This window comes from Mustela nigripes, chromosome 4 (genome assembly GCF_022355385.1).
Source record: "Mustela nigripes isolate SB6536 chromosome 4, MUSNIG.SB6536, whole genome shotgun sequence".
NCBI lineage: Eukaryota > Metazoa > Chordata > Mammalia > Carnivora > Mustelidae > Mustela > Mustela nigripes.
In genome coordinates this window covers 191,621,018-191,634,965 of record NC_081560.1, presented here as the reverse complement: position 1 = coordinate 191,634,965, position 13,948 = coordinate 191,621,018, and the positions used below count along the sequence as shown (strand labels likewise).

Below are 13,948 nucleotides of genomic sequence, written 5' to 3'. Positions count from 1 at the left end.
CCCCCATGTTTTTCTGGCCAAAAGAAAAAGCAGAAGGGCCACGAGAGGAACCCAGCGTTGTGGCCAGCTTGCATGGGCTCTGACACACAGCAGAGGTTTTCAACCCCACTGACTTCCGCTGGGGCAGTGGGCAGACACACATTCTGCATTCCTCCCTGGTTCCAGCTTTGGGGTCACTGTTAACATGGGACTCAAACCCCAAAGTGATAAAAACAAACATTTCACTTCCTCTGATCCCTCATGGTTTCCACTCAAAGCTTGTAAGCACACAACACAAGAAAGTCTCCCTCTTAATTTTTTTTTTAGATTTTATTTTTAAGCTCTACGCCCAACGCAGGGCTTGAACTCACAGCCCCGAGATCAAGAGTTGCATGCTCCACCCAGCCAGGGACCCCTGAATCTTTACTTTTCCCAACACTTTATAATGAATAAATTACCCTTTGATCACGCACTAGAAGCACTCAAGTCCACTTGTCTTTTGATTTTGTTCACGAACCATCATTTCATTCTTAAACTAAGCCTGGAGCAGTATTCAGTGAATGTCTTCAACTGTAGCCCTCCGGAAACTTACGGTGGGTCAGGGTTCCAGGTCCAGCCCGTGGATGGGCGCGCAGCTCACACCCGGCGTCACTGTGAACGGTAATAGACCGCGAACAGCTCTCCAGTGAGCTGCCGGGCGCCGCTCCACAGGCACCAGCTCCGGGTGGGACAGCTCCTGCTCCAGCCCAGGCCTCTGGCTTATCACACTTCCTCAAAAGGCATCCCCGGTCTGGGGCAGGGCACACTGGTTCCAGGGTCCCCTGGACAGGGCTGGACCCAGTGTGTGCGCCTGGCCCCCAGGGTCCGGGAGGCAGAATGTTGGAGGCAGCCTGTGGCCCGGGGCCCACGCCAAGGCCAGGGAGGCTTGATCCACTTGGCGGGGGTCCCACATGGAGGCAGGGGGCTGTGTCAGAGCAGGAGGCCCCAGTGGGGATGCCCAAGGGCACAGAAGCTGCAAGCCACTGCCGAGGGCAGAGGGGGGTGAGCAGAGCGGCACCGGCGGGCAGAGCGCTCCCGGGAAGGGGCTGCTCAGCCGGGAGTCCTGCAGCTGGCGCTTGTGTTTCATGCGGCGATTCTGAAACCAGGTTTTTATCTGCGGGAAAAACGCGATTAGAGCAGGGGCGACCGTCGCCACAGCTCCCGGACACCCGCCCAGCCCGGCGGGCCCCTCACCTGGACCTCTGAGAGCTGCATGTCCCGGGCCAGCCTCCGGCGCTCCGCGGGGCCCAGATAGCGGCGGCGCTGGAAGGCGCTCTCCAGGGTGCTGACCTGCTCTGCGGAGAAGGCCGTGCGCACGCGGGGAGCCCGCAGGGCGTCTGCCTCCCGGCTCCAGCCTGGGGAGGAACGGAAGGGCCCTGAGTCCCCGCAGGAGCAAGGCCTCCCGGCTCAGGTGGCTTTCTCTGCTCTGCCCTCCCCTGCCAGCTTGAGCATGGGTGGAGTCTGGGGACACCAACATTGAATGCGTCCTCCCAACAGCACAGCTCTGGTGCAGCCCGTCAGCCTCGGCCTGTGCACGTGGACCCCATCCTTACAGGGAGCAGTTTCTTTGGCCTGCACACAAGGAACCCAGGTTGCAGGGGCGGCCCTGAGGGCACAGAGCCTTCATCGTGAGGATCCCAGGCTCCCCTGCCACCAACTGAATCTGTGACTAATTTCTAATTTTACATTTATTTATTTTAGGGGCCGGGGCAGAGGTAGAATCTCACGCCCACTCCTTGTGCGGCCTGAGGTCAGGACCCGAGTCAGACACTTTACACAGCGCCTGTCCGATTTCTTAATCAGGAGGTGGTGGATGGCACCGCGCGGTGAGGTGCGCAACCCCTCTTTCTTCAAAGCACGACTTACCAAGATGCCAACAGGCTTTTTGCGGAGGAAGCAGATCTTACAAAACTAATTCTAACACTTAGCTGGAGTGTGCAGGAAGACACGTGGGGCTTTGCCTGGGGGGCGGGGGTGGGGTGACTCGTCAGCAGGAAGGATTTGGACGCAGGATGACTGGCTTTTTTTGAGAGGGGGGCATACTGGTTGCAAAGGATAAGTTTAAAATTTTACTTCATGAACGTATAAAATCCTTCTGTAAGATTAAACTTCTTCAAAAATGAAAACTTTAGAGGCGCCTGAGTGGCTCAGTCGTTAGGTGTCTGCCTTCGGCTCAGGTCCCGATTCCAGGGCCCTGGGCTCGAGCCCCGCATCAGGCTCCCTGCTCAGCACTCCCCTTGCTTGTGTTCCCTCTTTTGTTATGTGTCTCTTTCAAATAAATGAATAAATAATCTTAAAAAAAAAGATAATATCAACCCCACTTTGACTACATAGGACTTTAAAGCTAAAACCAATGATTACACCACAAAGACAAACAGACTGAGAAACCCCCATCAACAAAGTACAAGGCTAAGACAGTCTTTAGGAAGCTATCAGGAGGGGCGCCTGGGTGGTTCAGTAGGTTAAGCCTCTGCCTTTGGCTCAGGTCATGATTCCAGGGTCCTGGGATTGAGCCCCGCATTGAGCCCCGCATCAGGCTCTCTGCTCGGCCGGGAGCCTGCTTCCTCTTCTCTCTCTCTGCCTGCCTCTCTGCCTACTTGTCATCTCTGTCAAATACATAAATAAAATCTTTTTTTTTTTTTTTAAATGGGGAGGGGCCCCTGGGTGGCTCAGTGGGTTAAAGCCTCTCCTCTGCCTTATGCTCAGGTCATGATCTCAGGGTCCTTGGATCGAGGTCTGCATCGGGCTCTCTGCTCCGCGGAGAGCCTGCTTCCTCTTCTCTGACTGCCTCCCTGCCTACTTGTGATCTCTGTCAAATAAATAAATAAAATCTAAAAAAAAATAAAAATAAAAAGGAAGTCACCAGGAAGGACCTCAGAGCCAAGGCACAGAAGGTACTAGGAATTCCCAAACACAGGCAAGCAGGGCGGTCCCAGACCCGTAAGGTTCCAGGTCCACTGTGAATAGGCAGGAATGTGGATGCCACGCCAAGGCGCCCAGCTTTGCGTCAAGATCCACAGCGACCCCTCTGAACAGGACAGCTTTCACAAGTGTTAAGACACGCGTGTCCAGAGCCCTGGGACTCCTGCAGAAATGGGCCCCAAGGACATGCTGCAGACCTGGATCCAGCCGCAAGGGCGAATGTTGGGGGTCCCGGCTCCCAGTGGGGAGCCCCAGCCCCGCCCAGAGCCAGAAGAGGTGGGCAGGGAAGAGCCGCCCCCAAGGGACTTGAGGGGGGAAAAACTCCACTGTGGCTTCTGCTTCCCAGACCAAGTCATCTGCCGGCCAGAGGGGTTAGCTGGAACCTCCAACCCCAGCCCTTGTTAAGAATGTCCCCACTTGCAAAGGCCTCCCCTGGAAGCCTCCCTGGCTCCGTCCCAGTCCGGGAAGGCAGCAACCTCCCCGCCCAGCCCCACACCTACCAGCCGTGGGCGTCCCCCGTGAAGATACTTCTGAGGGCCTCTCCTCCGTGCCCCCAGTCTGAGGGAACTCCCCGCTGCTGGATACCCTCGCTGGAGCCGAGAGGCTTCTCCAAGAGACTTCAGCAGGCCTGGAGGTGTGTGACGGCCCCACACGGCTGCTCTGGGAAAGCCAGTCCACGGAGCCAAACCTGGATGGCTTGGGGCCCCTGGGTAGGGCAGTGGAGGGAGACATGGCTGTGGGGCTGGCCGCAACGTTCCCAGGACAAATGACGTTCCCAGGACAAATGACGGGGGTTAGACACAGGGTCCCCAGCAGGTTCAGCAGAGCGGAGGGGCATTTATAAGCTCAGGAGGAGTGACTCGCGAGGCTGGTAGGCGTAGATGGCTTAAGTCCTCCCCCCACCCCCAGATAAGTAGCACCTAATTGCCTTCAATTCAGAGGCACAAAGGAGGCCATTCACACGTCCCCCGGCTCCAAGATGTCTGGAGAGGGGCTGGGCTGTGGCCACCAGTTAGGCGACCTGTGGAGGTTGAGAACTGGTCACATCCTTCCAACTCCCCCACCCCCCTCCTGGGCTAGCCCCTCCCAGCTGAGCACCCCAGCTGGAGCGCCTGGTCTCCCACCCCGTCTGCAGGGCCAAAGATGACAGGTGTGCACACCTGCTTCAAGTCGGGGGAGTCCACATTAGTGTTCCTAGGATGGGGGTGGGGGTGGGGGTGGGGTGTGTGTCCCGGAGCAGATGTCCAGCAGGGTTGGAGGGCAGGTATTCCTGGATGAGGACTTCAACCAGACAGGGAGTCCCCTGCTGGCTCCAACTGGCCACTCCCTCTCAGATTATACCTAGTGGCCCCCCACAACCCTATTCCCTGCCCTCGACTTCACTCTGGTGCCATAGAGCTGGATTCCAGGGACAGAAGGGGGGTGTCTGCCCGCTGGGAGTATGGACTCCTCTGTGCTGCTCCAGAAGGACTCCAGCAGAAAGGACTGAAGAACTGTCTTCCGCCCTCCCAAAGGCTGTCCCCACTGTGGTCAACACAGGCCCAGAGCCGCCAGGGTACGCTGGAGCCCCGAGCCCAAACGGTACAGCGTCTCATTCATGAATGGGCTGCGTGGGGCTCCAAGGAAGAGTCCCTTCGGGGTCATGCACCCCTTCCACGTCCTCAGGGGGCCACCACCTCTTTCTTCAGGACGCGACCCTAAGGACAGCAAGAGCGGCCTCCGGGGCGAGTGCCACCCGCCCCCCACCCCAGCGGGTGTGGTGGCCCCAGCCCACCCACGACTCCTGGGGGCGCCGGCGCCAGCCTGGGCGGGACCGCCAGCCTCTGCGCCCGCCCTGCCCTGCGGGATCAAAGGCCCCTCGGGCCGGGTTGGGATTAACACCCCCAACCCCGCCTTCCGAGCTTCTCAGGCCGGGCAGGGGGTGAAGTCGGAGTCCGGAGGGCGCGGCGGGATGGAGCAGGCGCTGACCCCGGCCCGTGAAAGGTCAGAGGAGGGGCCGCGATGCGTCTGCGCCAGCCAGTTGGTCCACCGGACCCCGCGGGTGCCCGCAGCGTGTGCCGGTGTGACCCACGCAGGTGGGGGCCGCGCCAGCCGGACGACGGTCAGTCACCCTCCCGGACCGCTCCGGCCGCCTGAGCACCTCCGCGGGCACGAGTGCGTCGCGCGCTCACACTTGCGGGGGCGACGCCGGGGGTTAGCGCAGACGCCGAGGCCCGGCGCCGTCCTGGCGCGTGCGGTTTCCTCCCTTCCCGTCCCGCAGCCTGCCGCGGGGGCCTCCGTCGGGGCGCCCTCCCGCCCATACCCCCAGCCGACCCCCACCGCGGCCGCCTGCACCGCCCTGGGCTCAGGGCACCCCGCCCCACCCGGGGGGTGGGACTCGTGTCCGCCGGGGTCTACCCTCCCCGCCGCCGTCTGGGTCGCTCCCGCCCAGCCCCGCGCCCGCCGCCTTCCGCGGGGTCGGGATCTCCCGCGGGGTGGCTTCGGCTCTGGCCGCTGACCTACCCCCGAAGCCCGCACGTGATCGCCGCGGAGAGGGACGCCCCCGGCGGAGGCCCTCCCGGGTCCTGGCAGCCCCGCCCCCGACTCACGCCTAAGCCCCGGTTTCCGCGACGGGACCTTCCCGGACCCGAGCCGTCCGCCCGCGCTCCAGGGCCGGTGTCCGGCTGCCCCGACGCCTCCGTCCCGCCCCGCCCCGCCCCGCGCGCCTCCAGGGCCAACCCGGACGCTCGGCCGAGGGCGGCCCGCCCCGCCCAGGACACCTTCTCCACGCCCACCCCGTTAGGAGGGGCAGGCGGTTCCTCGGCCGCCCCGCCGCTGCCCTTCCGGCCCCGCGCGGTCGCCCCAAGCTCCGGGAGAAAGGGAAGCCGCAGCCCCGCGGCCCGCCCGCCCCCACCGCCCCGCCCCGCCCGCCCCGCCCCCACCGCCCGCCGCTCGGCGACCTCCGATCGCCCGCCGGGCAGCCCCTCCCCTTCCTTCTCCACCCCTCCCCCGCTCTTTGTCCCGGAGCCTTCGCCCCGGAGCCCCCTGCTCCTGAGAGTCCCCCTCGGCCCTCCCACGCCCCTCCCTGGGCTTCCCCCGCCCCCCCGCCTCCCCGCCTCCGCTGGAGCCCCCCGACGTCCTGTTTGTGCTCCTGGTGGAAAGAACCTCGGTGCGCCTTTGGAACGGGGTGGACAGGACCCCACCTAGGTGGGTGGGGGGTCAGATTTCCGGGCTGCCGGTGTGATGAGGCAGAAGCACCCCCAACCCCTCCCTCGCGCCACAGCGGCAGGGCCAAGGGACACAGGACCCTCCGGCCCTGTGTACTGAGCCAGGCCTGGAGGACAGAACCAAAAGCAGGCGGGGCGAATCAGGTCTCCTCCGAACGGCAGGGAGTGCGACGTGCCGCTCATCCTTCTGCGATCTGACAGTTTGGGGGAGGCCAGAAGGGCCCGTGAAGGAACCGCTCAGAACCAGGGACTTGGCAGGGAAGGGAAGGAAGGCGAGGCCCAGTGGCCGCCGCGGAGGTGAGAGTCACACTCGCTGTCTGTCAGAACCGCTTGCCGCCGGCCAACAGCTCGATCCCAACAGAGTCCCCAGCTCCTGGTGACGGAGAGGAGGGCTGTCTCCAGGAACGAGGCCTGGCAAGCCCACCGGGACAGAGCCAGGCACTCTGGGGCTGGCGTCTGCACCAGGCCAGGAGGAGGACACCGACAAAGCCGTTGCCTATAAAATCGGAAGAACAAAAACCGTTAGGATTTCTTTAGAATTATCACAAGTGACTGTTCTGGGAGAGAGCAGCTTTGAATGAGCCCTGGTGGGGACCACAATAACAAAGTGAGGGGGTGGCTGGGAAGACCTCTGGAAGGTTAGAGTGGACTCCGCCCTGAATCCCAAACCCACCAGTGTGGTTGACTTGACAAGTGCCCCGGGGCTTGGCTCTAACCGAGCACCAGAGGCTGGAGAATTAAACAGACACTTCTTTCTTCCAAATCTGGAGGCTGGAGGTCCGAGACCAGGGTTCCAGTGGGGGCCACCTCCCAGCCAGCAGCTGGTCGCTTCTCTGCTGTCCGGTATCTCTTCAGAAAGCGCTAATCCCAGCGAGGAGGCTCCACCCTCACTGCTTGGGCCGTCCTAAAGGCTGCAGCTCCTAACACCATCGAAAGGGGGGTTAGGAGTCCAGCATGGGCATTTGGGGGACACAAACCTCCAGTCTGTAATAGAGAGCAACATGGTTTCTTAGGAGCAGAACTGGTGTGGGAGGTCAAGCAGGAACCAATCATGTAGTCAGAGGGGCTGGCCTCCAGGAGACATCACAGGAGGGAGAAACCTCGGATACCTTGACACTGGAAAAGAGGGGGTAATCAGGCCGACCACCGGCCTCCGGCAAAACTGAAGGAATATAGAGCAGGCTGTCCTACCTCCTTATAAATCATATGAAAGATAAATTTACCAGAATTTTAGGGATGTGTTCTTTGCAAAAACGATAGGTCAAGAACAAGAGGGTGCCTGGGTGGCTCGGGTGGGTTAAGCCGCTGCCTTCAGCTCAGGTCATGATCTGGGGGTCCTGGGATAGATTACCGCATGGGGGGGGGTCTCTGCTCAGCAGGGAGCCTGCTTTCCTCCCCCCCATCAAATAAATAATGATCTCTGTCGAATAAGTAAACAAAATCTTAAAAAAAAAACTAATAAAAAAAGAACACGAAGTTGGCTTTGAGTTGAAAAACACAAGGCTAGTTGGCTTTGGCTTGAAATGCAGATTTCAGAGCCTGCCCAGCCTCAGAGCAGAGTCGGAAAGCAGCAGTGGTTTGAGTGTTGCAAACACCGAAATGTTTATCTGTAGAGCAGTACACAGATGATGTAATTAGAAGAAGGAACGTGGAAGAGGCGGTAATTTGGACAGATAAACAACAGCGACTGAGAAGACAGCAATTTCAAACACGAAATCATGAAGGAAGTTTACTTTTGTTAGGGTTTTAGACTCAGCTGGGCACTGGAGAGCACAGGGGCCAGAGCTCACTCCAGACAGCAGGTGCGGCACAGGCGGGCGTAAAACAGCGGCACCCACACCGATAGGGTTCTTTGCCTATTTGGAGAATATTTAACATTGAGGTCTTCTCGTATCACCGCACTGATCACCAGAAGAAGGTCGCCTCACAAGGGCCGGGACAGGACTGGTCCCTGATGGAGCCGCATGATGTGAAAACACGATGTGAAAACACGCACACCTCACTCCTGAAGGGAAAGGTTCGGGGCTGGGCGGGCAGGCCCCGCCGGGAGAGGGGGAGGAGAGGGACCCCGGGCCACAGAGCTTCCTAGGCTGAGCTGGTGAGGGACGCAGGTGACACGGACACTTCCTGGCCCTCAGGGCAGCAGTGAACTGAGCGTGCTTGAGGGTGAGCTCGAGGCGAGCTGGGCGGGGGGGGGGGGGGGGGGGGGGGACTAGGGCACGGGGTTGCACCCCACCTGCAGCGCACAGTCAGGCAGACGGGTTTTCCTTGGTGACCCCAAGCATCTCAAACTGAGTGGCTTCCATAGATTTCCTGCAGTTACGAAACAGCCTTTCTCCAAGGCAGAGGGTCCCTGGGGACTGGAGTGAGGCCCACGCTTCCTGGCATTGTGCCTAGCCCCGGGGGTGGGGGGCATATTTGCTCCAGCCCGTGGCTCTGACCTTTTAGGAGTGGGGGCCGTGTCAGGGGGTAGGTCTGCAAGTGGGAATCACGCCACAGGAGCTTGGAGACTCAGGGACCACAGTGTGGACTTCATCATGAAGCAGAGGTAAGCGTGTCTCAAGTGAAGTGACATCGAGTCACTTCTGTGGTTTTGGTATCAGAGCCCCCCAGGACCTGACATCAGCGCACAGCTTCTGGGGTTGGGGACACCACTCCTGCTTCCATTTTTGGATCCCCGTTGACCAAGGGTCGAACTGGGTCTGTCCCTCTCCATCTCCAGAAAAGGCCTTGGGGGAGATGTCCCACCACCCACCCCAGAGGCCAGCAAGAACTCATTCAGCTTTGTGGCCGGAGTCTCTGAATGCGCCCCTACTCTATTGTGATGCCAGCCAGGTGCCCCGGGCCACTTCCTTATCTCCCTGGGGGTGGGAGCACCTCCCGGCCCACCCAGTTGTCCTTTCCGACTAGTGGAGGGTGGGGCCGCAATTACTATTTGAAAAATGCTCCCGGGGGCGGTTTGGGTCAAGTCCTCTCAGACGCCCTGGGACCTGGTCCTTGACCAAAGTCGAAAAAGCTGCAGAGCCCCCATCCGGCTGTCCCCGGCCCACCCACAGCAATCACCACCGCCCTGGGGACAAAAGGTGTCTTTCCATGGTGTGCTTCCTTAGCTCTCCTGCTCACTTCTGGTCGTTTCCCAGACCGAGCTCAGCAGTGAGGCTCAGGCCTGCCGAGGGCAGAGGTGGGACTCTGGGTACACCCCAAATGCAGCCCAGATCAGACCGGGCTGGGGCAGCACAGTGGAGGCAGCCCCTGACCACCACCCCGCCCCCACGCACCCCACCTCCCCCACCTCCCGCTCAGGACTCCCAGGGGAGGCAGAGAACACTCACCCTCCCAGAGGGGTCCTACACAGTCCTGGGAGACTGAGAAAGCCAGTGTTACAAGGACCTCAACTTTGGGTTCTAGTGACCCTTGCAAACTAGCCTCCTAGGGGAGATCCTAGCCAGCAACCCAGCACACAGCCCCGGGGCAGCCCTGGCCGCCCAGGCCCTACCGGCAGGGCCCAGTCCTACCCAGCACAAGACCTGCACATGCCGCAGAATTAAATTAGAAATTAACAATGTTTTTATTGAACATACCTAGATTTGGAGTAGGGTGGGGTCACAGAGTGGGGTCAGGGCACAGGGAACACGGTGCTACAGAAGGGACGGGTGCAGGCCAGGCCTCACTCTCGGGGGTCCGTTAGGACCCCTCGCTCGGCCGCGGCGCTGCCTAAGATGAAGCCCACGGCCAGGGACACGGTCTGGTCGAAGGAGCCGCGCAGCTGCTCCACGTGCTGGTTCAGGGTCAGCAGCTGGTCGCGCAGAGGGCCCAGGATGGCCACGATGTCGCCCAGGTGCCCCAGGGTCTGCAGAAGGGCTGCGTTCAGCGACGGGGGCGCGGACTGCGGGGGCGCGTGGTCCTCGGGGCGGCTGGGCGGCGAGTCTGGGTCCTCCCGGGCGGGGTCCAGGACCGGCGGCGGCGGGGATCCCGGAACGCGGAAAGGCGCGCGGTCCTCGGGCCGGCCCGGTGCGGGGCCGGCCGTGGAGAGCGCCGTCGGGGAGCCGGGAGCTCGAGGGGCGTCCGCAGACTTGGGCGGGGTCGGGCTGAACCTGAGAGTCCAGGCCCGGTCCGCGTCGGGGCCGCGAGTGGCCGGCGGCGGCGGGACGTCTGGAACGCGGCGGGACCGTCGGGCCGGGGTCTGGAGGCGCGCCCGCCGCCGCCCTCACGCCCCGGGGCCGCCGACCCCCATTCCTCCCCTCCCCCTCTCCTCCCCGGCCGGCGCGCCAGGCACCCCCCACCCCGGCCCTCTCCGCTCCCGGGGCCCCGCCCCGCTTACCTGGCTCGGCGGGCGAGAAGGGCACGGCGGGGGCCGGGCGGCGTCCGCGCGGGGGGCGCCCGGGCCCCGGGGAGCGGCGGCGGCCGCCGCGCCGGTGTCCGTTGTCGCCCAGCAGCCCCATGAGCTCGCGGATCTGCGCGTCGAAGGGCCCGGGCGGCTGGCCCTGCGCGTCGCGGAGCTTGTCCTTGAGGAACTTGTAGCGGCGGCGGCACTGCGCGGGCGTGCGGCGCACCTGCTGGCGGGCCAGCGCGGCCGACACGCGGCGGTAGGTGGGCAGCGCCTGGCGGCGGTCCAGCAGCAGCGCGCGCCACACGGCCGGCTGCAGCAGCGTGCCCAGCAGCAGCTCCGTCTCGCGGGCGCTCCAGGGCGTGCGCTGCGCCGAGCCCGGGGACACGGGCGACCCGGGGAGGCCGGGGGACCCGGGGGACGCGGACGCCGCCAGCGCGCCGGGTGAGGCGGACCGCCCCGGCGGGGTTCCCGGCGCGCCCCCGACCGGCCGCGGCTCGGGGTCCGGGCTGGCTGGCGATGCCGGCGCGGGGGGCGCGGGCGGGGGCGGCCGCCGCGGCCGGAGCAACATCCCGGGGCCGGCGGAGCTCGCGGGGTCGCGGCGGCGGCCGGAGAGAAGCCGCCCACACGCGCTCCGAGGACGCGAGCTCGCTGGAGAGGGAGCGGGAGCCGGAGCCGGCGCGGGTCTACGCCGCCCGCCCCCGCGCGCCCCGCCCCGCCCCGCCCCCCCTGCCCGCCAACTTTAACTTGGGCCGGCCGGGGCCCTGACCGGGGACAGCCTGCGAAACCTCACGGCGGCCCTTTTCAAACTCTGGCGCCGAGGTGCAAACGGAGGCGGCCGCCGGCCTCAGGCGCGCAAGGGTCGACCCGGTTTTACGCATGTGCCGCGCCCTTTCAGCGCCCCGAGAGCGAGCCGTAGAACATTCCAGCTCCAGGAGGCGCCCCCGCGCCCCTCCCTTTTGCCTTAGGTGCGTCCGGGCCTGCGGTTCGCGGAGGCGGTGGTGTGCGGGCCCCGCCCCACGTGCGGGGTGCAGAGTGTGCGCGGGAGGTGTGGTCGCCGCGGCGAGCCTGAGAGCGCCGACGTAGGACCCGTGCTCAGGCCGGGGTCCTCACTCACACGCACGCTTCAGAGGAAACACGGCTTTGTTCTGATGAAGAGCAGCGACGGCTCACGTCGTGACTCGCAGATGGTTGAGCCTTGCCCCCTGCGACCAGGGTTAGGGGTGCCCATCCTGGTTCCGTTCAGCGTTGTTCTAGAAGTCTAGCCAGAGCAATACGGCAAGAAAAAAGAGTAAGGTTTATAAAGATTGGAAAGGAGGAAGTGAAAGCATCATTATTTGCAGGTGATATGATTGTAAACATAGAAAATACAAAATAATCTGCAAGCACATTATTGGAATTAATGAATGAATTTAGCAAGGTCATTGAATGCAGCAATAAACAAAACTCAGTTCTATTTTGCATACTAGGTCTAGCAGTCTTAGTCTGGGACAAGTTTAGATTTACAGGTGGCAGAGGAGGCGCCGGCGTCCCTGTGCGTCCCTTGTGACCAGCGTCCCCTGGGACATGGCACCTTTGTCAAGCTGAGAAGCTCGTGGGCATGGCACCATTGGCAGAGCCGCAGACTGCATTTGGGTTTTTCCGGGGTTCCCCAGGTTTTGCACAGACATGTCCTTCCTGCCCTGCCTCGGTCTTGGGGACTGCTGTGCGTTCGGTCACCCTGCCTCCTCTGTCCCCTCCGGACCCTGGCAGCAGCACACGCTTCTTCCGCGTTCTTGACACTTGCAGGACACTGTTAGGTGCTTTGCGGGTGTCCCTCTAGTTGGGTCTGGCCTGTGCCTTCTCATGATTAGCCTGCGGGTGTGGGCTTTCGGGAAGAAGACCTAGGAGTCCAAGCAGTGCCCATCGCTCCGCTTCCCCCTCTTGCGCTGCAGCTGGGGCCGGTCACCAGGCTGCACTTCCGGGGGACACATACATGTGTTGTTCGGGAATCTCCTGGAATTCTTCCTGTTCAGGGGACTCGCGGGTGTTCTGTTCCCGGGGGCGGTCCCGTGCTGTCGCGTTAGGGGCTCCGATGGCCGCAGCTCTTTTCCCCTTTCCCTCTTGTTTTGTGTCCTTTTTTTTTTTTAAAGATTTAATTTATTTTTGGGGCGCCTGGGTGGCTCAGTGGGTTAGGCCGCTGCCTTTGGCTCGGGTCATGATCTCAGGGTCCTGGGATCGAGTCCCGCGTCGGGCTCTCTGCTCAGCAGGGAGCCTGTTTCCTTCTCTCTCTCTCTGCCTGCCTCTCTGCCTACTTGTGATCTGTCTGTCAAAAAAAAAAAAAAAAAAAAGATTTAATTTATTTTTAAAATTTAAAAATTTAAAATTTTAAAAATTTAAATTAAATTAAATTAAAATTAAAAATTAAAAAAATAAAATTAAAAAAATTTAAAAATTTAAAGATTTAATTTATTTATTTGACAGCGAGAGGGGGAGAAGCAGGCTTCCCACTGCTGAGCAGGGAGCCTGATGCGGGGCTCAATCCCGGGATCCTGGGATCCTGATCTGAGCCAAAGACAGATGCTTCATGACAGCCCCCCAGGCGCCCCGTCCTTGTCCTTTTGACATGCTCTACCCCTGCCCCGGCACATCTCTGCTTGGCGGCACGACCAGATTCTTCCATTCATCTTGGACTTTCCCCACTCCAGTCCTAGAATCAGCCCTTCCGCCACTTTTCCAAAAACCTCTGGTTCCTTTTGTTTGGAAAATGAGATCTGCAGTCCAGGATCCGGATACAAGGTGCGCCTGATGCTTCTGGGGTGTCACTGCTTCCAGCCCACTGGTGCCAGGGGGAGTAGTTCCCTCCAGGGTCTATTTGGGCAGGTGCGGAGACGTTAGTTGACGCGACTTGGGGGTGCGGCTGGCATCTGGGGGTACAGACCAGAGGCGCTCCTTCTCTGACAGCAGGAGGCCGGCAACCTCATGCACGATGTTCTTACTTACTGATGAGCCCTTGTGTGCAGGCAAGGGAGCTTTGGGATTGCTCATCAGGATTCTAGCAAGAGGTCAGTCCACTGGCGGGAGTGTGGTCCTGTGTGGTCTTTGGCTGCACCCTTTCCCTTCAAACTGCTGTTTCCCACAGTGGCGCAGGTCAGCTCCCCAAAGGGTAAAGAGATGGGACAGCTCCTGGCACCATGTACCCCCGAGAACCCCCACTCCTGTAGAGTGGGCTTCAAAGCAGTAGCAGCCATAGGAAGCGACCCCAAACCGCCCGTCTGCAGGGGCACCCTGGTGGGCGGGCCCGCGGACGGGGTCCCCTTACACAGACCAGAAGCCCGTCAGGGAACAGAGAGCCCATGCACCCCACAGTGCATAGCGGACGACTGAGGGTTAGCACGGAGTAAGCCGGACGCGGTGCGGTTATGCTGCTGGTGCTGTGCTGGGAGCTGGGACCCAGGTGCAGGTGCGCGGCTGGGCGTTCCCTCCTGCCCGGGCG

The 13,948-nt window shown here is 61.7% G+C and overlaps 2 protein-coding genes across 2 annotated transcripts; both read right to left on the bottom strand.

Annotated features, from left to right (window-relative positions):
* Positions 1–310: 310 nt before the first annotated feature.
* VENTX (VENT homeobox) lies at positions 311–7,502 on the bottom strand. Its single transcript, XM_059397799.1, has 6 exons — positions 7,498–7,502; positions 7,256–7,262; positions 5,443–5,786; positions 3,441–3,646; positions 1,213–1,373; positions 311–1,132 (listed from the first exon to the last, which is right to left on the bottom strand). Exons 1-6 carry the CDS (start codon positions 7,500–7,502, stop codon positions 752–754), a joined length of 1,104 nt encoding a protein of 367 aa, XP_059253782.1. The 3' UTR covers positions 311–751.
* A 2,188-nt stretch (positions 7,503–9,690) lies between these two features.
* On the bottom strand, positions 9,691–11,190 carry UTF1 (undifferentiated embryonic cell transcription factor 1). Its single transcript, XM_059395962.1, has 2 exons — positions 10,468–11,190; positions 9,691–10,298 (listed from the first exon to the last, which is right to left on the bottom strand). The coding sequence occupies exons 1-2, from the start codon at positions 11,042–11,044 to the stop codon at positions 9,814–9,816; spliced, it is 1,062 nt and encodes a 353-aa protein (XP_059251945.1). The 5' UTR covers positions 11,045–11,190; the 3' UTR covers positions 9,691–9,813.
* Between the last annotated feature and the right edge of the window lie 2,758 nt (positions 11,191–13,948).

Bases quoted from the DNA above. Each gene is read 5' to 3' on its own strand.
- UTF1 (XM_059395962.1), bottom strand. From the start codon at position 11,044: ATGTTGCTCCGGCCGCGGCGGCCGCCCCCGCCCGCGCCCCCCGCGCCG. The intron at 10,299-10,467 runs GTAAGCGGGGCG...GCCGCGTTCCAG, and splicing joins CTTCTCGCCCGCCGAGCCAG to ACGTCCCGCCGCCGCCGGCC.
- VENTX (XM_059397799.1), bottom strand. The intron at 1,374-3,440 runs GTAGGTGTGGGG...GTTCCTCCCCAG, and splicing joins ACGGGGGACGCCCACGGCTG to GCTGGAGCCGGGAGGCAGAC. The intron at 1,133-1,212 runs GTGAGGGGCCCG...TTTTTCCCGCAG, and splicing joins TGCAGCTCTCAGAGGTCCAG to ATAAAAACCTGGTTTCAGAA.